Genomic DNA, 25,128 nt, shown 5'->3' with positions numbered 1-25,128 from the left:
GGGGGCAGGGAGCCCTCGGATCCGGCTGATAACCTGGAATGTGAGGGGGCTGAATGGGCCGGTCAAACGGGCCCTGAAGGGACTGAAGGCGGATGTGGCCATGCTCCAGGAGACACACCTGAGAGTGGTGGACCAGGTTCGGCTGAGGAAGGGATGGGTGGGCCAAGTATTCCACTCAGGGCTGGATGAGAAGAGGAAGGAGGTGGCGATCCTGGTGGGGAAGAAGGTGTCGTTTGAGGCGTTAAATGTGGTGGCTGACCCTGGCGGGAGATATGTGATGGTGAGTGGCAAGCTGCAGGGGGAGCGGGTGGTGTTGGTGAATGTTTATGCCCCAAATTGGGACGATGCGGGGTTTTTGCGGCGTATGTTGGGCCGCATTCCGGACCTGGAGGTGGGGGGCCTGATCATGGGGGGGGGGGGGGGGCCTCAACACAGTACTGGATCCCCCATTGGATCGATCCAAGTCCCGGACGGGTAGGAGGCCGGCGGCGGCTAAGGTGCTGAGGGGATTCATGGACCAGATGGGGGGGGGGGGGGGGGGGGGGGGGTGTGGATCCCTGGAGGTTTACGAGGCCAAGGGCCAGGGAATGCTCGTTTTTCTCCCACGTACATAAGACCTACTCGAGGATTGATTTTTTTTGTCCTGAGCAGGGGGTTGGTGTCGAGGGTGGAGGATGTGGAATACTCCGCCATTGCCATTTCAGATCATGCCACGCACTGGATGGACCTCGGGCTGGGGGAAGAGAGGGTCCAACGTCCGCTCTGGCGCATGGAGGTGGGGCTGTTGGCAGATGAAGTGGCGGCCGAGAGGGTTCGGGGGTGTATCGAGAGGTACCTTGAGGCCAATGATAACGGGGAGGTTCGAGTGGGGACGGTCTGGGAGGCATTGAAGGCTGTGATGAGGGGGGAATTGATCTCCATCCGAACCCACAGGGAGAGAGGGGAGCAGAGGGAGAGACTGATAGGGGAGATGGTGCAGGTGGATAGGAGATATATGCGGAGGCCCCAGAGGAGGGATTTCTGGGGGAGAGGCGTAGCCTTCAGGCCAGATTTGACCTATTGACTACCAGAAAGGCGGAAGCTCAGTGGAGGAAAGCACAGGGGGCGGTGTATGAATACGGGGAGAAGGCGAGCAGGATGCTGGCACACCAGCTCCGAAAGCGGGAAGCGGCCAGGGAGATTGGGGGAGTGACGGATAAGGCTGGGAAGGTGGTGCGGAGGGGAGTAGATGTTAATGGGGTCTTCAGAGACTTCTATGGGGAACTGTACTGGAGCCCCCGGTGGAGGGGGTGGAATGGGACGCTTCTTGGACAAGCTGCGATTCCCGAGGGTGGAGGAGGAGCAGGTGGAGGGACTAGGGGCGCCGATCGAGCTGGAGGAGGTGGTCAAAGGGATAGGGAGCAAGCAGTTGGGGAAGGCGCCGGGGCCGGACGTGTTTCCGGCGGAATTTTATAAAAGGTATTTGGACCTGTTGGGCCCCCTGTTGGTCCGGACCTTTAACGAGGCAAGGGAGGGGGGGGCTTTGCCCCCAACTATGTCACGGGCGCTGATTTCCTTGATCCTGAAGCGGGACAAGGACCCTCTGCAGTGCGGATCATATAGGCCGATTTCGCTGCTGAACGCCGATGCTAAGCTGCTGGCAAAGATCCTGGCCACTAGAATAGAGGATTGCGTGCCCGGGATCATTCATGAGGACCAGACGGGGTTTGTGAAGGGAAGGCAGCTGAATACAAACGTACGAAGGCTCCTCAACGTTATTATGATGCCGGCTGTGGAAGGGGAGGCGGAGATAGTGGTGGCATTAGATGCGGAGAAGGCCTTCGATAGGGTTGAGTGGGAGTATTTGTGGGGGGTGTTGGAGAGGTTTGGGTTTGGAGAGGGGTTTATCCGGTGGGTGAGGCTGCTTTACGAGGCCCCGATGGCGAGTGTAGCCACAAATAGGAGGCGGTCGGAGTACTTTCGGCTGTACCGGGGGACGAGACAGGGGTGCCCCCTATCCCCCTTGCTCTTCGCGTTGGCAATTGAACCCCTGGCCATGGCATTGAGGGAGTCAGGGAACTGGAGGGGCCTGGTGCGGGGTGGGGAGGAGCATCGAGTGTCGCTGTACGCGGACGACCTGTTGCTGTATGTGGCGGACCCGGTGGGGGGGATGCCGGAGGTGATGAGGATTCTTAGTGAATTCGGGGGTTTCTTGGGGTGTAAGTTGAACTTGGGCAAGAGTGATGTGTTTGTGGTACATCCGGGGGATCAAGAGGAGGGGATTGGTAGGCTGCCATTGAAGCAGGCAGGGAAGAGCTTCAGGTACCTAGGGGTCCAGGTGGCAGGGAGCTGGGGGGCCCTGCACAAGCTCAACCTCACAAGGTTGGTGGAGCAGATGGAGGAGGAGTTTAAGAGGTGGGATATGTTACCGCTGTCACTGGCGGGGAGGGTGCAGTCCGTTAAGATGACTGTGCTCCCGAGGTTTTTGTTCCTGTTCCAGTGACTTCCCATCCTTATCCCGAAGGCCTTTTTTAGGAGGGTCAACAGGAGTATCACGGGATTTGTGTGGTCGCATGGGACTCCGAGGGTTAGAAGAGTGTTCCTGGAACGAGGCAGGGATGGGGGGGGGGGGGCTGGCGTAATCCAACCTCTGTGGGTACTATTGGGCTGCCAACGCAGCGATGGTAATGGACTAGGAGGGGGCAGCATGGAAGAGGATGGAGGCGGCGTCTTGTGTAAGCACGAGCTTGGAGGCGCTAGTAATGGCGCCGTTGCCGCTCCCTCCAACGAGGTATGCCACGAGCCCGGTGGTGGCGGCTACCCTCAAAATTTGGGGGCAATGGAGACGGCACATGGGAGAAATAGGGGGCTCGATGGAGGCCCCGATACGGGGGAACCATCGGTTTGTCCCAGGGACCATTGATGGCGGATTTCTGGGCTGGCACAGGGCAGGGGTTAGGAGGTTGAGGGACCTGTTTGTGGCGGGGAGGTTCGCGTGCTTGGGGGAGTTAGAGGGGAAGTTTGGGCTCCCCCCCGGGGAACATGTTTCGGTACATGCAGGTTAGGGCGTTTGCCAGGCGGCAGATGGAGGGGTTTCCTTTGTTGCCCCCACGTAGGGTACGGGACAGGGTGCTCTCGGGGGTGTGGGTTGGAGGAAGGAGGATTTCGGACATATACCGGGTAATGCAGGAGGTAGACGAGGCCTCGGTGGAGGAACTGAAGGGTAAATGGGATGAGGAGCTGGGTGAGGAGATTGAGGAGGGGACGTGGGCGGATGCCCTGGAGAGAGTGAATTCCTCCTTCCTGTGCGAGGCTCAGCCTCATACAGTTCAAGGTGCTGCATAGGGCCCACATGACTGGGTTGAGGATGAGTAGGTTTTTCGGGGGCGAGGACAGGTGTGCTAGGTGTTCGGGGAGCCCAGCGAACCACGCCCATATGTTTTGGGCGTGCCCAGCGTTGGGGGAGTTTTGGAAGGAGGTAGCAAGGACGGTGTCGAGGGTGGTGGGATCCAGGGTTGAGCCAGGCTGGGGACTCGCAATTTTTGGGTTTGCAGTGGAGCCGGGAGTGCAGGAGGCGATAGAGGCTGGTGTTCTGGCCTTTGCGTCCCTAGTAGCCCGGCGGAGGATCTTGCCCCAATGAAAGGATGCGAGGCCCCAAGCGTGGAGGCCTGGATCAATGATATGGCGGGGTTCATTAAATTGGAGAGGGTGAAATTTGCCCTGAGAGGATCAGTCCAAGGGTTTTTCAGGCGGTGGCAGCCTTTCCTGGACTTCCTGGTGGAACGGTAGGGAAATAGGCCGACAGCAGCAGCAATCCCGGGGGGGGGGGGGGGGGGGGGGGTTGGATTGGGGGGAGGGAGAACTGTGTACATGGGTCTGTGGGAGGTGGCGGGTGCTATCTCTTTCCCTTTTGTTGTTTGGGTGCTCTTTTGTTTTTTTTTTTCATTTTCCTTTTGTTTGAAGTTGCTCTTGAAGTTGGGGGGTATTGTTCTTGGGGTGTTACCGCGGTTGTTTGTTAATAGAGTTAAGACGTTAAGACATTTATATTTTGTAAAAATTTCAATAAAAATTATTTTAAAAAAAAATAAAAAATGGAGGTTTCCAGGCTGGACAGTGAAGAACCTCCCCAGCTAAATTGTCCTACCTAAAACCGGTAGGAGCTAACCTTTTTTTTATTTTTTTATAAATTTAGTGTACCCAATCATTTTTCCAATTAAGGGGCAATTTAGAGTGGCCAATCCACCTAGCTTGCACATTTTTGGGTTGTGGGGGCGAAACCCACGCAGACACGGGGAGAATGTGCAAACTCCACACAGACAGTGACCCAGAGCCGGGATCGAACCTGGGACCTCAGCGCTGTGAGGCCGCAGTGCTAACCCACTGCGCCACCGTGCTGCCCTCGGTAGGAGCTAACCTGCGGGGGATTTTTATCTTGAACATCAGGACCATGCACTCAAAGTGATGGATACTTCTTGGCATATGCTTTTCAAACCCAGTTATATGATCCGGACCTGATAGCAATTTTCAATTGTGCACCCAGTGAAAAATGATAGTTCAAATCCCACTGCTTCACTTCTACTGCAAAGGGAGAGTTTTAAACTCAGCAGACAAAAAAACTGTTCCTTAGTAAAGTCAGAGCTACGGGTCTTTTCTGTTTCCCTGGAAATATTGGTTTATTTTTCATCAATAATCTTTAACATTTGAGTATTCTTTTTAACTGTGAATTTTCCTTTGATGGCAATTTTGAACTGGGTTTGAGTATGTGAAGGGCAGGAGGAAATTCCAGAACAATGGTTAGCATAAATGCTTCACAGCTCCAGGGTCCCAGGTTTGATTCCCGGCTGGGTCACTGTCTGTGCGGAGTCTGCACGTCCTCCCCGTGTGTGCGTGAGTTTCCTCCCACAGTCCAAAGATGTGCGGGTTAGGTGGATCGGCCATGCTAAATTGCCCGTAGTGTCCTAAAAAGTGAGGTTAGGTGGGGGGGGTTGTTGGGTTACGGGTATAGGGTGGATACGTGGGTTTGAGTAGGGTGATCATTGCTCGGCACAACATCGAGGGCCGAAGGGCCTGTTCTGTGCTGTACTGTTCTATGTTCTAATACTTACAAACAAGTTAAATGCCAGCAATAAAAGATGAAAATTCTACTCAAAAAGTAGGATGGGCAGACTCTGGAGTGAAGTTCTGAGCAGGGCCAGCTCCACGTCCTCCTGAGCAAGACTAAGCCTCATGCAGTTCAAAGTGGTGCACAGAGCGCACCTAACATGAACCCGAATGAACAGGTTCTTCCAGGTGGTGGAGGACATGTGTCAACGGTGCCAGGGAGTCCGGCCAACCACGCCCACACGTTCTGGGTCTACCTCAGACTTGCCAGGTTCTGGACAGCCTACTTTGAGGTGTTGTCCAAGATTGTGCGGGCGAGGGTGAAGCCATGCCTGAGAGTTGCAGTCTTCGGGGTTTCAGACCAGCCAGAACTACATATGGGGAAGAGGGCTGATGCCCTTGCATTTGAACCTTGCTCGGCTGGCGATCAGCAGCACCACACACCACTGTGGACCAGCTGGAGTTTCTCCATCTGGAGAAGATCAAATACACCATCTGAGGGTCGGATGAGGTCTTGCACAAAGTATGGGGGTTATTCATCAGCCGGTTTCAAGACCTGTTCGAGGCCAATATGGGATAGGAAGGGAGTCGATGAGGGCAGAGAAAAGGACCACACAGAACAGATAGGAACAAAGTGATGGGAGGGGGCGCAGCATAGACAGGACCCAGGGAGACATCAGGACAGGACACGGGAAAAGACCAAGGAGGGGGCCAGAGGGCCCCTCCCCAACAAAGCCATAGGGGCAGCAGTAACAAATACAAAACAAAAGAGAACCTACAGTATCTACGAGGGAAAAAAGGGCCCATGATGGAGCACAAACAACAAAAAAAGGCGGGGGGGGGGGGGAAGGGAGGTAGTGGAAAGCCGACGAAAGGGGAGCATGTAAATTATACATATGAACCATCTTCCTCACCTATTATGTAGTGTACAGATGTAAAATTGAATAAAGATATTTTTTTTAAAAGAAAAATAGAAATTATGCTTAATTTTACTGACTGTATTGTTAATATTTGACAGAATTTTGATTCTTTTCCAATAGTACATGTTCTTTCCTTATTTTACATAGTGTTTTATTTGTCATTGCTATAGGATGGGATGCAGTTACTGACTGGAAGGATGTCTTGTCTGGGGGTGAGAAACAAAGGATGGGCATGGCACGAATGTTTTATCACAAGTGAGTGTTGTGTAAGGGAAATGTTGGAAGCTGGTCAAAAAGAGCAGAGATGTTTATTTAAATGGCATGTAATATGAACTCTACTTGCTGTAATCCTTTGTCATATGCTATGCCATGTAAGGGCGGCAGGGTGATACAATGGCTTAGCACTGCTGCCTCACAGCGCCAGGGACCCCGGTTCAATTGCAGCTTCAGGTGACTGTCTCGAGTTTGCACTTTTTCTCCGTGTTTGTATGGATTTCCTCCGGGTGCTCCGTTTTTCTCCCACAGTCCAAAGATGTACAGGTTAGGTGGATTGGCCATGTTAAATTGTCCCTTTGTGTCCATAAGGTTTGGTGGGGTTACAGGTATAGATTGGTGTGGGGCCTGACCCGAGGTGTAGGGTGCTTTTTGAGAGGGTTTGTGGAAATGGCCGAATGGCCTCCTGCACTGTAGAGATTCAGTGTTTTTAAATTATCATTAATATGAACTGTTTTTTTCAGTGTTTTACTGGCAGCAGAAAATTGCTGCATCGTTGTGTTGAACCATAAGAGTATTACAACATTTTCTATAATAACTACATGCGCTCAGTTCCAGATCACCCTTTCGGTAATAATAATCTTTATTATTGATACGAGCAGGATTACGTTAACACTGCAATGAAGTTACTGTGAAAATACCATAGTCACCACATTCTGGCGCCTGTTCGGGTACACGGGAAGAATTCAAAATGTCAAAGTAACCAAACAAGCACGACATCTGGGTTTATGGGAGGAAACCGGAGCACCCAGAGGAAACCCACACAGACACATAGAGAACGTGCAGACTGCGCACAAACAGTGACCTAAGCCGGGAATCAAGCCCGTGTCCTTGGTGCTGTGAACCAACAGAGCTAACCACTGTGCTGCCATGCCACCCATTAAATGGGACAGGTTTGTGTGTAGGCAACTCTCATCCTCTGCTCAGAGCTTTGCCCAAGAGTGACACTGGCAGAAGCTTGAGAGCAGGTTCGCCATCAAGCTCAACAAATGTTTCCAGAGATGGGACAATAACATATAAGCCCTTGTGAAAATACATAATTACTGGCATGTATTTCCAAGTGTGTCTTGATATTAGAATAAGTCAGTAGAATATTTCTAAATTTAGAAATGCAAAATGTTCCAAATACTATATGCAAACTTCTTCCAAAAAGAAAGTTATCCAAAGTAGAAAACTGCTCCTTTTGCCTGATATTGTGAAAGGTTCTCCATAAAAGACTGGTACATTTTTTTTTTAACTATAAGGCTCATAATTATTGGGACTGTAGTACTTAAAAAAAAAAAAAAAAAAAAAAATTCTTAAAAGTCCTTGCATAGGGGACAGACTAGCGACTCTGAATGAACTGACAGGAGACTTGGAACCACCAATAGGACAGGAACCCAGGCACCTCCAAATCAAACACTTTTTCTGCAAGGAAACGGCAGGATACCCCAGGGCCCCGAGACTCACATAGAACAGTACAGCACGAACAGGCCCTTCGGCCCTCGTTGTTGTGCCGAGCAATGATCACCCTACTCAAGCCCACGTATCCACCCTATACCAGTAATCCAACAACCCCCATTAACCTTATTTTTAGGACACTAAGGGCAATTTAGCCTGGCCAATCCACCTAACCTGCACATCTTTGGACTGTGGGAGGAAACCGGAGCACCCGGAGGAAACCCACGCACACACGGGGAGGACGTGCAGACTCCGCACAGACAGTGACCCAGCCGGGAATCGAACCTGGGACCCTGGAGCTGTGAAGCATTTATGCTAACCACCATGCTACCGTGCTGCCCCCTATTCTCCTGCTCTCACTATTAGAGGAACTGATAAACAGAGACTGTAAGGAAGGGGGGGAAACTGTGGGAACATCAATGGACTGTTACTGGACAGGGCAAGACTACCGAAGTACAAAGCCAGCCAAAAATGAGAGGACGAACTGGGGACCAAAGTGGTTACCTCACTCTGGATCCCGTGAGATTTAACCTTGTGTAACAACAAAAGTCATTGATCTTTTTTCCGGCACTGGATGCCAGTCCTCCTGGTCACACACCTGGCACTCATAGCCGCTGCCACCTCATCCCAGGCAGCACTGGCTGCCCTATGCTGACTCTCCTGGACCTTTGGGGGAGCAGGACATCACTCCTGGCCTCCACAGCATTTTGGAGGAGTAACCTCCCCTCTCTTTGTTCTTCCAGAGAGACCGTGTAAGTGTATTTGAGGTGGCTAGCAGTAGTATAATGGCCCAAGATGTCCTTCTTGACATGACACAGGAATGTGATGATCATAAGCTACAATCCATAGGAGAAGAGTGCCATTAAGGGACCGACAGAGGCATTGAAATGAAATGAAATGAAAATCGCTTATTGTCACGAGTAGGCTTCAAATGAAGTTACTGTGAAAAGCCCCTAGTCGCCACATTCCGGCGCCTGTTCGGGGAGGATGTTACGGGAATCGAACCGTGCTGCGAGGTTGCAGAAGGTGAAGTTGGCTTTTCCCAATTTAGCAGAAACCATATTGAGCCATTGGTCCACTGCTTACAAGAGTAATTTAGCTCAATGCCAGCCAACACCGTCCTTGTAGCTATGACAAAAACTAATCAAAAATCTGGTCTCGGGAGCTGTAAGATCATGGAAATGTGAAAATGCTGCTGGACCTCTTCAAAGATATCCTTGCAATGGATGCAAGGTTGATGGAGCTATGGTTAAAGAAGATAGTTCAAAAATACAATAGTGCAATGCCATGACATACCTTGCGGAGTAGACTCTTCAAAGAAAGGCAAGACGAGTTTTCTAACTTTTTCCATTTACTGGAGATAATGCAAATAATACCACTGACTGTAGCCAAAGTGGAGAGGTCTTTTTTCTTACGAACAGAATCAAGAGTGACTTAAGGGTCAGTCTTCAGATGCGAACCATTGATAAGGTCATGATGCTCTCCTTAGAGGCCCCAGTGAGGAAGAATCAGCTGTAACCAGGTGATGCAAAGCAGGTAAACATGTGAGAAAACCACACCATTTCTTCAGCCATACGGTAGGCACCCATAATGTGATCAGCTACCTTATCTGAAGCAACAACTTGTGGATAGCACATCTTATGGACTCGCATGAAGAAGAGGAAACAGAACATTATTTTGATAAAGACATGGAAGAAAAAGAGATATAATGACGCTGGGAAAGTGATGGATCAACATAAAATTGCCAGAAAATGAGGGGAGATTATGGTGCAATGGTAATGTCGCTGGATTAGTAATGGCCCAAGCTAATGCTCTGGTGACATGGATTCAAATCACACAAAGGTAGCTGGTGGAATTTAAATTCAATTAAGTCTGGAATATAAATCTAGTCTCATTAATGACCACAGAACATAGAACATAGAACACTACAGCGCAGTACGGGCCCTTCGGCCCTCGATGTTGCACCGACCTGTGAAACCATCTGAAGCCTATCTGACCTACACTATTCCATTTTCATCCATATGTCTATCCAGTGACCACTTAAATGCCCTTAAAGTTGCCGAGTCTACTACTGTTGCAGGCAGGGCGTTCCACACCCCTACTACTCTCTGAGTAAAGAAACTGCCTCTGATATCTGTCCTATATCTATCACCCCTCAATTTAAAGCTATGTCCCCTCGTGTTGGTCATCACCATCCGAGGAAAAAGACTCTCACTGTCCACCCTATCTAACCCTCTGACTATCTTATATGTCTCTATTAAGTCACCTCTCAGCCTTCTCCTCTCTAACGAAAACAATCTCAATTCCCTGAGCCTTTCCTCATAAGACCTTCCCTCCATACCAGGCAACATCCTAGTAAATCTCCTCTGAACCCTTTCCAAAGCTTCCACATCCTTCCTATAATGTGGTGACCAGAACTGCACGCAGTACTCCAGGTGCGGCCGCACCAGAGTTATGTACAGCTGCAGCATGACCTTGTGGTTCCGAAACTCAATCCCCCTGCTTATAAAGGCTAGCACACCATATGCCTTCTTAACAGCCCTATTAACCTGGGTGGCAACTTTCAGGGATTTATGTACCTGGATGCCGAGATCTCTCTGTTCATCTACACTACCAAGAATCTTGCCATTAGCCCAGCACTCTGCATTCCTGTTACTCCTTCCAAAGTGAACCACCTCACACTTTTCCGCATTAAACTCCATCTGCCACCTCTCAGCCCAGCTCTGCAACTTATCTATGTCCCTCTGTATCCTATAACATCCTTCAGCACTATCAACAACTCCACCGGCCTTCGTGTCATCTGCAAATTTACTAACCCATCCTTCTACACCCTCTTCCAGGTCATTTATAAAAATGACAAACAGCAGTGGCCCCAAAACAGATCCTTGCGGTACACCACTAGTAACTGAACTCCAGGATGAACATTTGCCATCAACCACCATCCTCTGTCTTTCAGCTAGCCAATTACTGATCCAAACCGCTAAATCACCTTCAATTCCATACTTCCTTATTTTCTGCAATAGCCTACCGTGGGGAACCTTATCAAATGCCTTACTGAAATCCATATACACCACATCAACAGCTTTACTATCATCAATTATTGTAAAAACCCATCTGGATCACTGAAGTTCTTCAGAGAAGAAAGTCTGCCATCCTTACCTTGTCTGGCCTAAATGTGACTGGACCTCCATCAATATGGTTGACTTTTTAAAATTATTTCATGGGATGTGGGCAGTGATGGCTAGGCTAGCATTTATTGCCCATTCCTAAATACTCTTGAGAAGGTTGTGGTGAGCCTCCTTCTTGAACCGCTGCACTCCATGTGGTGTAGGCACACCCACAATTCTGTTGGGGAGGGAGTTCCAGGATTTTGACTCAATGACAGTGAAAGAATGGTCATATATTTCCAAGTCAGGATGGTGAGTGGCTGGGAGGGAAACTTCCGGGTGGTGGTTTTCCCATGTATCTGGTGTCCTTGTCCTTCTAGGTGTTCAAGTCACAGGTTTGGAACATGCGGTCAAAAGATCCTTGGTGAGTTGCAGAAGTGCACCTTGCAGATGGTAACACTTGCCTTTGCATCGATCGAGGAGGGAGTGAATTTGAAGGGGATTGATGGGGTACCAATTAAGCAGGCTGCTTTGTCCTGGATGGTGTTGAGCTCCTTGAGTGTTGTTGGAGCTGCACTCCAGACAAGTATAGACTATTCCATCACAATGCTGACTTGTGCCTGGTAGATGGTGGTCAGGCGAGTTTCACACAATTTAGAAAACCCCTTTTGCTGGCTGCTAAACCAGAGTGATGGGTTAACTTCACAGTTAATTGCCTCCTGGAATATTGTATTTATACCTGACATCTCCATGGATTCTCCACTCACCTGCAAACCTGCCCAGGTTAATCCCGGAAGTGGGTAAAATCATGATCATAATTCCATGTGCAGTTTAAATGCTGTAATCAGACAAAGTGATAGATCATAATTTGTCACACATTGTTATTCATGAGCAGAAGCAAGATCCTTCTTTCTTATCAGCAAAATCTTCTTTTACCAGTGATGGTGTGGGTGGTGGTTAAATGTTGCATCCAAGCCTGCATTCCAGTCGATAGCCTGCATTGAAAGATGATGATTGTTAAATCAGGATCTCCCACTCGCAGAGATAACCTCAATAGTTCATGAAAAGCCTCTGTTAATAAAGATTAAAATTAAAAATGTAAAATGCTTGTGTAATGCGATTCTTCCAATTTGGTTAGTCCTCTCAAGTGATAGCCTATATCACTTTCAGCACCGTTTCAAAGTTGGTTTCAAATTTTATTTTATTTGGGCATTTGTAGAGAGTATTTCAGTTTTTAATGGCCCAACTACACTTGGGGTTTTTACAGCCCTGTTTTATGTAAGCTGTTTGCAAATTGTGCCTTTTTAAATCCTCAATGCTTTCTGTTCAGAACTTGATATAGTTCAACCAATTTTTGTGTCCATTATTTAATCCTCTTAAAGCATGTAATGTGAAGATTTTTTTCCATGGAAATCCGTACAGTTCTTGGCATTAGATTACCTTGCAGCGTTTGTGGACCTTGTATAGAATGCCCTATTTCGTTTAACTATTTAGTACGGTGATGCTGATCTGAATGGGAGCGCTGTCTGAAGCCCATTTTTTAGTTTTATTTACACCACAAATTTGCGCTTGTATTGGAATACTGCTTTATGGGTCAAAACTGAAACGTTGGGTGGAATTCTCCCATGGCACCACTGCCAGATTCACATGGCGGGCGAGGGGAGAGAATTTGGTGGGAGAGCAAATATCAGTTTCATGCCGGCATGAATTTCCCACAGTATCTTCTGCTGGTGCCAGCCCCCAAGGCTGATTTTCAAATTGTGCTGTAGGCGATTGTGAAACTGATCTGCATCACACTAATATTATACAGATGAAGGCGTGACCAGAATCTTCTACCCATGTCCAATTCTCCGCAAGACCAGCAGGAAAACATGCAGGTGCGAAACATATAGGGAACAATGTGGCATGCAGATATCGGGACTCACTGAAGGATACCCGGGGCTGAGTTCGGAGTGGAGGCCGCCAGCAATCCTGGACCCTGGAACACCACAGCAGTGGGTGGGGGGAGCATCTCAAGTGGATTTCCAGAGTCAGTGTCATCAAAGCGGTCCGTCTTCCAGCTTCAAGAAGTCCATCTTCTTTCTCAGGAGGTCCATCTTTTTTCTTCAATAGTGGATTAATGATGTTGGGTGCCTTTTCAATATGGCGCCCGGAAAAGATGGCAGACGATGTGTCATCAGGGCTGCGAGCTCAAAATAGGGGCAGCATGGTAGCATACCTATTTAGCCCTCTGGCCTCACAGCGCCAGAGTCCCAGGTTCGATTCTCGGCTTGGGTCAGTGTCTGTGCAGAGTCTGCACGTTCTCCCCGTGTCTATGTGGGTTTCCTCCAGATGCTCCGGTTTCCTCCCACAAGTCCCGAAAGATGTGCCAGTAAGTAATTTCGACATTCTGAATTCTCCCTCCATGTACCTGAACAGGAGTCGGAATGTGGCGACTCGGGGCTTTTCACAATAACTTCATTTAATGTAAGCCTACCTGTAACAATAAACATTATTATTATATATTATGCTACTCTCCACTTTCAGTTACAATTCACAGTCCCCTTTCTGGCCAGATATCCATTCAACTCTTTCTTTTAAGGTGGTAATTGACACAGCATAAATTGTTTTTCTGGGTTTTGGTTCAACTTGCTGCTCCGTTGGAGGGGCAATCTTATTGCTACCTTTTGAGCGCTTTAACTTAATATTGGCATTGCCTAGTTTTATTATTGTATCTCAAGTTTAAAAAACTCTGCTGCCAAATTATGGTTTTCAACATTTTGAAGACCTGGATCATGTTTTCTTCTTAGTTATATTCTCTGCCATGGAAACAAGTAAATTTTATTGGTCCTTGTGCAATTCTGAACATTTTGAAATTAATTCATTAGCTTTTACAGGCAGAATTTTCAAAACCACATAAATATTTCATATGTGACTTTATACATACAAGACTCAAATGATTTGCTTAGGCTTGTATTGAGTGCATCTTTGTACCTGCTGTGTCAGCCATGCCGTATTGGTGGCATTCTCACCTCTTAGTCAGAAGGTTGTTGGTTCAAGTCCCACTCCAGGACCTGAATGCCAAAATCCAGGCTGAGGGAGTGCTGCACTGTCAGATGTTGGGCTGGACTTTCTAAACGGGGTTGAAAATCTGACACCCAGATGAATTCTGGGTCCCCCACTTCATGCCTGAACTGTATTGCTCTTGCTGCAAAAATTTAAAATGTAAATGGACTCATTGGCAGGACGCGAGCTCGGCAGTGAAGCCAGACAGCAGCCATGTTGGGGGGTAAGCAGGCAGCTCATGAACAGTCCAGGAGGATAAATATAACACAAAGTGGCAATGGATCCCAATGTTAACCATGTCAAGGTATAGCGCTTGATCCGGAGTCAGTTCACCCCTCAGGTTTCACAAAAAAACAAGAGGCAACAAATCTCCTGTCTCCCCAATGACTGTCCACAATCTATAAGGCATATCTGGAGTGGGATGAAACACTCTCCCAATACTTGGATGCAGCAACAATGCTCAAGGAGCTTGACACAATCAGGACAAAGCAGCCCACTTGGTTGGCACTCTCTCCATCACCAACGCACAGTGGCAGCAGTGTGTACCATCTAAAAGACAGGCTACAGGATCTCACCAAAGCTCTGAGACAGCTAAACCCATGACCACTGCAATCTACAAGAATAGGTTCAGCAAATACAAGGGAACACCGCCACCTGGATGTTCCTTTCTAAGCCACTGACCATCCTGACTTGGGAATATATCGCCAGCCTTCTCTATCGCTCGGTCAAAATCCTGGAAAAAGACCCTCAAAAGAACTGTGTGAGCACCTGCACCACATGGAGTGCAGTGGTTGGAAAGACAGTTCAGCACCACCTTCTCAAGAGAAATGAGGGTGGCCAATAAATGCTGGCTTTTCCAGCAAGGCCCACATCCCTTAAATTATTTTTAAAAAACGTTCTTTTGCCCCCTCCCCGGCAATCCTGGCAGCTGTGCATTAATGTGCACCAGACTATTCAGATATGTTTGGGGGGATAAAGATCGAAAATCCCATTCTGTTCTGGACATGCCCCTGAACATGCTCTGTAAGAAGCTGTTAGTTGATGACAAGCTGGTTTCCCTTTCCCCTTCCCCTTGCAGGCCCCTTTAAAATTGCAAACTTTCCTGGAGGTGGCAGTCTCCAGTCCTGCAATTGAAAATCCAGACCATTGACTCTTAGATGTGATGTTAACCCAATGCCCTTTCTACCTTATCAGGTAGGTATAATAGATCCTATGGTACTATTTTCAAGAATAGTTAAGTTATCCCTGGTATCTTGGCCAACATTTATCCCTCTGTCATTATGACAAAGAATGATCTGGTCATTATTTGCTGCGTGTGGGAGCTTGTTCTGTGCAAATTGGCTACATGGTTCCTGCATTGCAATAGTGACCATGTTGCAAAAGTACTTCAATGGCTGTAAATGGCTTTGGGGATGTTCTGTGGCCTTGATAGGCAGTATAAATGAATGCTAAGTAAATGCAATTCTTTCCTTCTTTATTTCTTGATTACATTTCTTTTTCACAATGACTGGAATTGACAGTGATCGTATCCAAACTTGTTTTTAGCTGGATCAAGTTGGCAAGATGAAGCAGTATATATAGACATGGAGGTAAAAAAGAAAGAGGAAGGGAGTAATGAAGTAAAGAGCTGCAGTCATATTGAGATGAAAAACAGTTAAGAGATAACACAAGAGGCAGAACGCAATAAAAGTTTATGCTGTTAGGGTTTGGTGAAGAGACGTGGGAGAAGTCTCAGTTGGAGCATAAACAATGATATGGACTAGTTGGGCTGAATAGCTGACGTTTAACAAAAAACAGGCTCATGTATGCATTATTGAAAATGTACTAGTGTTTTTTGAACTATACTAAGTTTAGTTAATTTGTTTGTTTAGACCAAAATATGCATTGTTGGATGAATGCACAAGTGCTGTAAGCATTGATGTTGAAGGGAAGATATTTCAAACAGCGAAGGATTCCGGAATCTCGTTGCTTTCAATTACTCACAGGCCATCCCTGTGGTGAGTACCTACCCCCTTACAAAAGCTGGAAAGAAAAATGCACACATACTATGTTCTGTTTGCATCAAATATTTCCATTACTAACAAATTTGTTGGCAGAACTTTGTTGTCGGACTCAACCTCACAATAGTGCAGAAATGGAGGAATTAATTTAATTTATATTTTAGTTTTTCATGCCTGAATAAATATATCAGACTCTGACAAATGGTTAATCATATTAATAGGAATTAGAATATGTTCCCAATGTTTTGGTATAATGTATTCATGTGTTGAAAATGTTGTGCTGAAATGCAGCCTCCATAATCAGCAATCAATTTCTGCATGAATTTACCGCTTGGAAAATAACTTGATGAACAGAATTCAAATCACAGTTGTGATGGCTTTTACTGCAAGTTACATTCACGGTCCAGCATACAAAATGCCAGAGATAGACTACGGACAATTCTGCTTTATTTAGCTATGTAGTTAACCAGAAATTTTGGAGAGAAAGATTAAAACCTAGTCTAACATCTGAGTAAATCCACAATCTCCCAATCACCTCCCCTGATTTAACGTGACACTATACCCACCCCACACTGACCAGACTACTCATCTGTCTACACTCCACAACCTAACTTGACTACCCCAAAACTGACCTGACAACCCCCTGACCCGACTACCTGCCCACCCCAAGCCGACTAACCCCCAGCCCAACCCCACTACAAACCTCCCTGAACCTGGCCCAACTACCCACACCCTGACCCGACTACAAACCCATCATAACTACAGGCCCACTTAACCCTTGCCCTATCCACTCACTTAACCCATCCGACTCACCTACCCATTCAACTCACCCATTTGTCCACTCACCCATTCAGATTAGATCTTTAACTTATCATATTGCAGCTAGTGCCATTAAAAGGTGGCATGTGCTAACTACCCCCAACTCAGCTGTGCTCTAAGGGAGTTCTTGATGGACGCTGTACTGTATATTTCTGTGGTAGCCGGGGCCAGAAGACCCCCATAATAAATGCACAGCAGCATTGAGTGGGTGGGGGGGGGGGAGGAGAGGAGAGAACGTTCAAGCTCTGCGGCAATCCAATTATTGTTGCCATTATCTCTTCTAACATGCTTCCAAATGAAAGCTATCGGCTTCTTTCCAGACCTTGACCGTCACTGCTCACTATCTCTCTTGACTTACCCCAGCTCCAACACTCCACTTTCTTTTCAACAAGCTGTAGCAATTCCTGGACAACCTCAATTCAGCTAATACCAGTACCTGTCACGATAATATAAACACATTTTCTTTGTTGTTTTCCATAATTCTTAATTTGGTATCGACCACTCTTCTTTACCAATAACTATATAATTGCTTAGAATTATATAACAGTTACAAACAGAAAATGACCATTTGGCCTGTCGTGTTTGTGCTGGCTGTCTGAAGGAGAATTAACTTAGTGCCACTCTGCTGCCTTCTCCCTTATCACTGCTCATTTTTCGCTCTCAGATAATCCAATTCCCTCTCGATTGCTTCAATGAAACCTGCCTCCACCACACTGTTAGACAGTGCATTGGGCAGCGTGGTAACACAGTGATTAGCACAGTTGCTTCACAGCTCCAGGGTCCCAGGTTTGATTCCGGGCTTGGGTCACTGTGCGAAGTCTGCACATTCTCCCTGTGCCTGCATGGGTTTCCTCCAGGTGCTCCGGTTTCCTCCCAGAGTCCAAAGATGTGCAGGTTAGTTGGGTTGGACATGATAAATTGCCCTTAGTGTCCAAAAAACGTTAGCTGGGGTTACTGAGTTACAGGAATAGGGTGGAGGTGTGTGCTTAAGTAGGGTGCTCTTTGCAAGAGCTGGTGCAGACTCGATGGGCCGAATGGCCTCCTTCTGCACTGTAAATTCTATGATCTATGATCTAAGACAAATGACAAATGGGGCAGCAGGGTAGCATGGTGGTTAGCATAAATGCTTCACAGCTCCAGGGTCCCAGAAACATTTTTCCTCATGTTGTTGTTGCTTCTTTTGCTAGTTACCTTAAATCTGTACTCTCTAGTTCTCAATCCTTCCACCAATGGGATGTTTCTTCTTTCTACTCTATCCAGAACTCTCTTCATTTTGAACATCTCTATCAAATCTCCACTGAACTTCTCTTCTCTAAGGACACAGTCTCAACTTCTCAAACCTTTCTATATGACTGAAGTTTCTCATCCCTGGAACCATTTTCATGAACATTTTCTAATGCCTTCACATCCTTCATAGAACATAGAACAGTACAGCACAGAACAGGCCCTTCGGCCCTCAATGTTGTGCCGAGCCATGATCACCCTACTCAAACCCACGTATCCACCCTATACCCGTAACCCAACAACCCCCCCCCCCCCCCCCCTTAACCTTACTTTTAATAGGACACTACGGGCAATTTAGCATGGCCAATCCACCTAACCCGCACATCTTTGGACTGTGGGAGGAAACCGGAGCACCCGGAGGAAACCCACGCACACAGTGGGAGGACGTGCAGACTCCACACAGACAGTGACCCAGCCGGGAATCGAACCTGGGACCCTGGAGCTGTGAAGCATTTATGCTAACCACCATGCTACCCTGCTGCCCCCAATACTTCCTAAAGTATGGTACCTAGAATTGGGCACAAAACCTCAATTGAGACCGAAGCCAGTGGTTTAACATAACTTCCTTGGTTTCATTCTCTATGCCCACATTGATAAAGGCGGTATGCTTTATGCTCTTTCAATCTGTCCTACCACCTTCAACGATTTATACCCAGCTGCCTCTGCTCCACCACCACCTTTACAATTCTACTCTTTATTTTATATTGTCTCTCTGCGTTCTTCGTACCAAAATAATCACTTCACACTTTTATGTGAATGAAATTCTATCTGTTATTTGTCTGCTCTTTCCACCAATCTGTCTGTGTCCTTTTGACTATCCTCCTCGCATTCGACAATACTTCAAGTTTTGAAGTTGTGCCTATTTGGGTCATTAATCTATATCGAGAAGAGCAGGGGCCCCAACACCATTCTCCTGAGAGCTCCACTGTAAACCATCCTCCAGTCTGAAAAGCAACCCTTCACCACTATGCTCTTTCCTGTCACTTGGCCAACTTTGTAACCGTGTTGCAATTGTCCGTTTTATTCCATGATCTCTAGCTTTGCTCACGAACCTGTAGTGGAACACTTCACCAAATGGAAGTCCATGTACACCACATCAACAGTATTAGAATCATTAACCCACTCTGTTACCTCATCAGAAACTTCAAGCACAGTGTTCCCTTAACAAATACGTGCTGCCTTTCCTAATTAACCCACATTTGCCCAAGTGACTATTAATTTTGTCCAGAATTATCATTTGTAGAAGCGTTCCCATGAGAGATAAAATTGACTGATCTGTAGGTGGTAGGCTTACCTTTACCCCTTTATTTGAACAAGTGTGTGACATTTGCAATTATCCAGTCCTCTGGCACCATCCCCGAGTCGAACATAGATTGGAAATTATGACCAGTGCCTCCATAACTTCCACTCTCCCTTCCCTTAGTATCCTTGGATGCATCTAATCTAGTCTAGTGCTTCATCGACTTTAAGCAGACAGCCTGACCAATGCCTTCTCATCAATTTTAAACCATTCAAGTGTCTGAATTACCTCCTCTTCCACCATGACCTGCACAACCTCTTCCTTGGCAAAGACCAATACAAAGTATCCGTTTAACACCTCAAACATGAGCCTGCTTTCATGCATAAATCCACTTTTTGCTCCCTAAGTGGACCCAGTCACCCTTTTACTATTTATATGCCTTCAGAAGTCACTTTTGTGCCCTTTCACGTTAGCTGCCACTTTCTTCTCATACTCTCTCTTTGCTTCTCTTATTAGCTTTTTCATCTCTCCCCCCCCCCCCCCCCCCCCCCCCCCCCCCCAATCACCATATATTTTTGGCATGCTTCTAAGTTGTGGATTCTCTACCTGTCATAAGCATACTTTATTTTCTTGATTTCTCTTTTGCTATTCAGGGAGTTCTGGATTCTTTTGCCCTACCTTTCCCATTCAAGGGAATAATAAGTAACTCTTCCCGAACTATTGGTTCTTTAAAATTGGCCTGTTATTCAGTCACAGTCTTGCCGTCTACTTTTGATTCCCATTTATATGCATCAGAACCACACTTCCATTTTTCCACCTCTTTGGACCCCAGTTAATTATTCTTAATTTGGATTGTTCCTTGACCTTTTCCATCGCCAACCTAAACTTTATGATACAATGATCACTATCCCCTAAATGTTCCCCTACTGACACTTGATCCACAGGACCCATCTCATTCTCAAGAACCGGGTGTAGCAATGTCATCTTCTCCATTGACTGGAAACATATTGGGTGGGATTTTCCGACCGCAACCACCCGACGACCGGAGAATCCTGCCCGAGGTCAATGGACTTCTCCATTGTCCACGTCTTGCCTGTGGCATTCTTGCAATGGGCGGGTCGGAAGAATCCAGCCATTGCTGTAGAAAATTCTCCTGATCAAATTCTCAGAACTCTTACTCTCTCTGCCCTGACCTTTACAGTACTACTACCCCTGTCCATTCTCCGATAATTAAAGTCCCCCTGTATCTTCCATGATAACTACTAAGAGCTGTTCTAACTTCTTCCTGAATGCTAGAGCAGTTAAAAAATGTAAGTGGCCTTTGTTGAGTTACTGAATGATATAGAGGAAGCTGATGCATATCCTCAAAGTAAATTATCATGTTGCAGAACAACACCAAAAGTAAACCTAGTCCTTCATTTTTATCTGGATGTTTCAGTAGAACATTTGTAGAATGGAAGGAATATTTATGAGGTTAATTTGATTTACTTTTGTAGGAAATATCACACACACTTGTTACAGTTTGATGGTGAGGGTGGTTGGCGATTTGAACAATTGGACACTGCTACACGACTTTCACTGGCTGAAGAAAAGCAGAGACTCGAGTCTCAACTGGCCGGAGTCCCTCAAATGCAACAGCGACTGAATGAACTGTGCAGGGTTTTGGGAGAAGACTCTGTGCTACGAACCACTAGAATTGAAGAATAATGACACTGATGATGAATGTGAATAACGTGACAAGAAGAGCTACGCAAAAATTGCATGACAAACAAAATGAATACAAACAATTTCCTATTTATTAAGAATCATTAACTAGCTTCTTCTGGAACGATAAAGTTTAGTTTTTAAATAAGTAATTTTGTCATTCCTTTTGAATACTGTGATGTGTTAACTTTCTTTCCCAGGTTTATATTATTGAAATTTGAGCATTTAGCAGTTATTTTGGAAGCATTTTCTTAAAAATGTTATGAATGTTAAAGGGAAACTAGAATTTACATTTGCAAGGAATTAGTTCCCATTCTCAAAATGTAATTCAAGGCTCTGCCCAAATTGAAAGAGCCTTATTTTGTTTTAACAAAAGTGTGGCAACAGGTTTCATCTAGTACAGCAAGTGACCAGCCTAGATTTTGACAAGGATGATGCCATACCATCATCTTCTGCAGCACTCTGCCCAGGAAGGGCAACAACCGCAAACAGTATTTTATTTTAATTCTGAGAACCCATTGTTTGAGGAGAAGAGAAGGGATCAGGAGGGGTTCTTAAATATACTTATAGTTTTTAAAAATAGAATTGTAACGGATCTCAACAGCATGAGGTCCAGAATTCTAACCATGCTTTAGCATGAAATGTTAATTCCCTATTTGTTACTACTATAGAACACTTCTGAACACAACTGGATTTCTTGCAGCTCCCAATTACCAATTTCTGCTTACTGATTCTGTGGCTTTTTCAAAATAATGATGGTCTACCTTAAATATTAATAAATACTATATCAGTTTATATAAAATGCAGACTTTTTGCTACAACAAAGGAAGTATTATTTGTATTTATTGTATCTGCATTTTACCATTGAAGTCTAATAATTTGTTAAAAAAAAAACAATGTTTGAGTTCACTTGGTCTTTTCAAAAGCGTTCATGGATAGACTAGAACCTATCCAGATCAGAGTCCAAACTCTTCTGGACAGAAACAATTTTCTCTTGTGTTTGGTACTCTTCAGATTGTGATATCAAGTTTTTGTAGTGTTTAAAGTTTTAAATTCTTTGCCGACTGGAGCATCTGAATCGCTATTTATTTCACCCCATTTCCTTCCCTATCAGGATGCAGGATGGTGTGGACCATGAATTAGTTGGCCAACTGGAGGTATGCTTCTGTGGTGCAGGGCTGTTCATGTTTCCATTGTACCTCTCCTGATGCAGAAAATGCTGCTGGTGCAAACTGTTCCATTTAGAATATTTGGAACATGTGTACTGAGGAAAGTTATAGCTCAAATGACAATCAAAGCCAGTATTTAAATTGTAAGATACAAATGGCAGCCAGAAATGTACTGCCCAAAGCTCGTGAGTGTCCTTTCTATTTGTTTTTAGATTTTACAAAAGATGTTAAGTTTGGAGTTGTATTTTTTTATCAATTGTATTAAATTGTCATTAGTCCATTATAATTTCTTAGTGTTTTGTGTAACTAAGATTGACTTCTAAATAAACTGGTAATTTATATATCCATGATAAAGTTTGCTTCACTGTAAAACACAATGAATGGACTGTTTGTATACTTGGGACATAAATTGCCAGTAATGTTCTGTCTTTGACTGCATGTTTGTATGCTGTAAAATATTGGTTTTCACAAAGTATTGTTCTGGTCTAACTAATCATACTACGGTACCTCAACACCAACTTCGTATTTTAAAATATCTTTTGCATGATGCATGTAATCTTACAGTAATTAACTTTGATCATGCATTTCTGTGAAAACATTACGGTGTGATTAGCTCCAACAACAAAATATTCATATGGCTGGACCAGGATGTGACAGAGAAAGAAAATGCATGTACATCAGAAACAAGCAAGGCCGTTTCTTCCTGTAATGTTTTGAAAGAGCTTTATAATTACAAATTCATTGCATTTTATATTGTGACAGAAAATAAATTCAAGGAACTATGGGTAGAAATTCATCTCCGGTGGTGATGCAAAATGGCCAGTTATATGCAGCACTTGATATTCATTTGACATTCATATTCAATGAAACTGAATATTGATTTCTGTTTTGAAATGGGTGGCTGAACTACTGCCTGTTTTGTGCCAACGGCTGAGTCAAATTTCTACCTCTACATGTATTGCATGTCTATAATTTTTGAGGTGGTAATTCGGATATGTGAGATCAAATACCAAATTGCAAGTTTGGAAATTGTAGGCCAAACTTAATATTCTTGTCAGTAGATAAATATTACAGAGAAGCTATATATTTGATCAAGGCTCACTTACCGTTGACCGATATAGTCACACTATGACGAATGTAGATGAGGTGATGCACATTTGTAGTTTAAAAAATAATCCAAGTTATCTGAAACATTTCAAATGCAGTATTCTGCTACTGCCAGCTAATATTGCCCAGTTTCCTTTGAAGTGTTAGGATTGGTAAGAGAATTGGATAAACGTGCACAAATGTAATACATAAGTATAGCGTAGAATATTTTTAATATGTCACACAGGTTTACCGACAGAGGCAATATATGTAAATGATGCCAAATTGCAGTATACTTGAAATACCACTATATTCAACTTCCATTTTGTACTGTTTGGGATTAATACTTTAATCTGACTTGTAGATATCTTCAAGAGGAATATCTTGACCAAACAGTCAGAGAGCAAATCTAAAAAGAGTCAAAAATTTACGTCAAATGAATATGAACTCTGTTTTGACATTTAAATTGCTGTTTTATTTAATCTGTACGTAAATGCACAATGTGTATTGTATTTCAGAGAACACAATAGATTTACTGTTATATTACAATAATTAAAATTTCTGATTTACCATTAACATTTTTCCATAATTTTTACTATAAAGTATTGTGACCTTTGAAGTAATTAAAAACAAAAAGGACATAACATTTGTAAGACGCAAGTTTGGAAATTTCATAGCTTTAGCGTTCCCCAAACGCTTTATAGTCGGGGATGTACCTGTGAAGTAGTCACTGTTGTAATGTAAATGTATAGAAACTCAGGTATATGAGCACAACATGGTCCCACAATCAGCAATGAGATAATATACTAATAATTCACGTTTTACTTAAGTTGGTTGAGGGATAAATATTAGGCGGGGCATGGGGAACTCCCAACCCCATTAGTTGAATCGTGGCAAAGGAAACTTTGTGGCTCTGTCTTCTTTATGTGATGGACACAATTTAACACCTTCAGCTTGTATTATTTAATCAAGTCTGTGCAGTGAGGGTTGAACATAACATTCTAAGATGAAAGTGCTAACACTCACTTTAAATATTTTAAAACTGGTGTATTTCAACAGATTGAATTTGGTCAGTTTTTAGAAAATGGAGAATCATAATTATCTTAATCAGATGTGGACTGCAATTAAGGGGCTGTCACACACAACCCCCTTTGATTTCTGTGCCCCAAGTTTTATGGTATCTTGCACACCCTATGTTTTCTTTGCACCGCCAATGATGGCTGTGCTTTCTGCTGCCTTTGTCTCAAACGGAAATTCCCACTCTGAAAATCGACAACTCTTAGGATGTTTCCACAAAACCAAGTTTATCACTTGTGTATTTCATATATTTATTCTTGTTTCAAACAGTTCCACTATTTGTGCCTTCCAAATTTGTTTTCATGATGAGATGAGGAAAGAGTTGACCGGGAGGGGGGGTTCGCAATTAATTTAGTTACAGCTAATGGAGCATCCATTTGGTTACTTTTTCCATTATTGCACAAATGATACACAGCGTGTCCCAAAATCTTGGGGTGCAGCTACATTAAAATCGATTCCAATAAAATGCTGTGCCATCTTCAACAATCAGGAATAAAGCTGTTGGACCAGAAAGTAGAACATAGAACATTACAGCGCAGTACGGGCCCTTCGGCCCTTGATGTTGCGCCGACCTGTGAAACCATCTGAAGCCTATCTAACCTACACTATTCCATATGTCTATCCAGTGTACAAGAAAATTCACAATTGGCTAGAAAGTCAAATTAGACTGGGTATCTGTTTTTGGCTAGCAGGCTGAATGGTCTTTGCAAAGTAAATTTCAGTGATTCTAAGTTTAGCATACTGACTGATTTCTTTGCTGGCATTGCTGCTTTTTGAACAGGGATAGAATGTGAGAACATCCCAGCCTTGCCCAGGTGCCAGAGTTGGAACAGGGATGGAAGGTGAGCATGGCCCTGCCTTGCCCAGGTGCCAGAGTTGAACAGG

The 25,128-nt window shown here is 45.0% G+C and overlaps 1 protein-coding gene across 1 annotated transcript in view; it reads left to right on the top strand.

Moving 5' to 3' along the window:
• LOC119973338 (ATP-binding cassette sub-family D member 2-like) overlaps nt 1–23,742 on the top strand; it is a 122,768-nt gene extending 99,026 nt beyond the window's left edge. Inside the window, exons 8-10 of the mRNA XM_038811221.1 lie at nt 6,170–6,254; nt 15,736–15,861; nt 20,704–23,742. Of these exons, the coding sequence (XP_038667149.1) occupies nt 6,170–6,254; nt 15,736–15,861; nt 20,704–20,914 (422 nt within the window). The 3' untranslated portion in view covers nt 20,915–23,742. The remainder of the gene's footprint in view (nt 1–6,169; nt 6,255–15,735; nt 15,862–20,703) is intronic.
• Nucleotides 23,743–25,128: the final 1,386 nt, after the last annotated feature.

The sequence above is a fragment of the Scyliorhinus canicula genome, chromosome 11 (assembly GCF_902713615.1).
Source record: "Scyliorhinus canicula chromosome 11, sScyCan1.1, whole genome shotgun sequence".
NCBI classification, from domain to species: domain Eukaryota; kingdom Metazoa; phylum Chordata; class Chondrichthyes; order Carcharhiniformes; family Scyliorhinidae; genus Scyliorhinus; species Scyliorhinus canicula.
The sequence above is the reverse complement of the archived record's forward strand: the minus strand, read 5'-3'. Positions and strand labels throughout refer to the sequence as shown.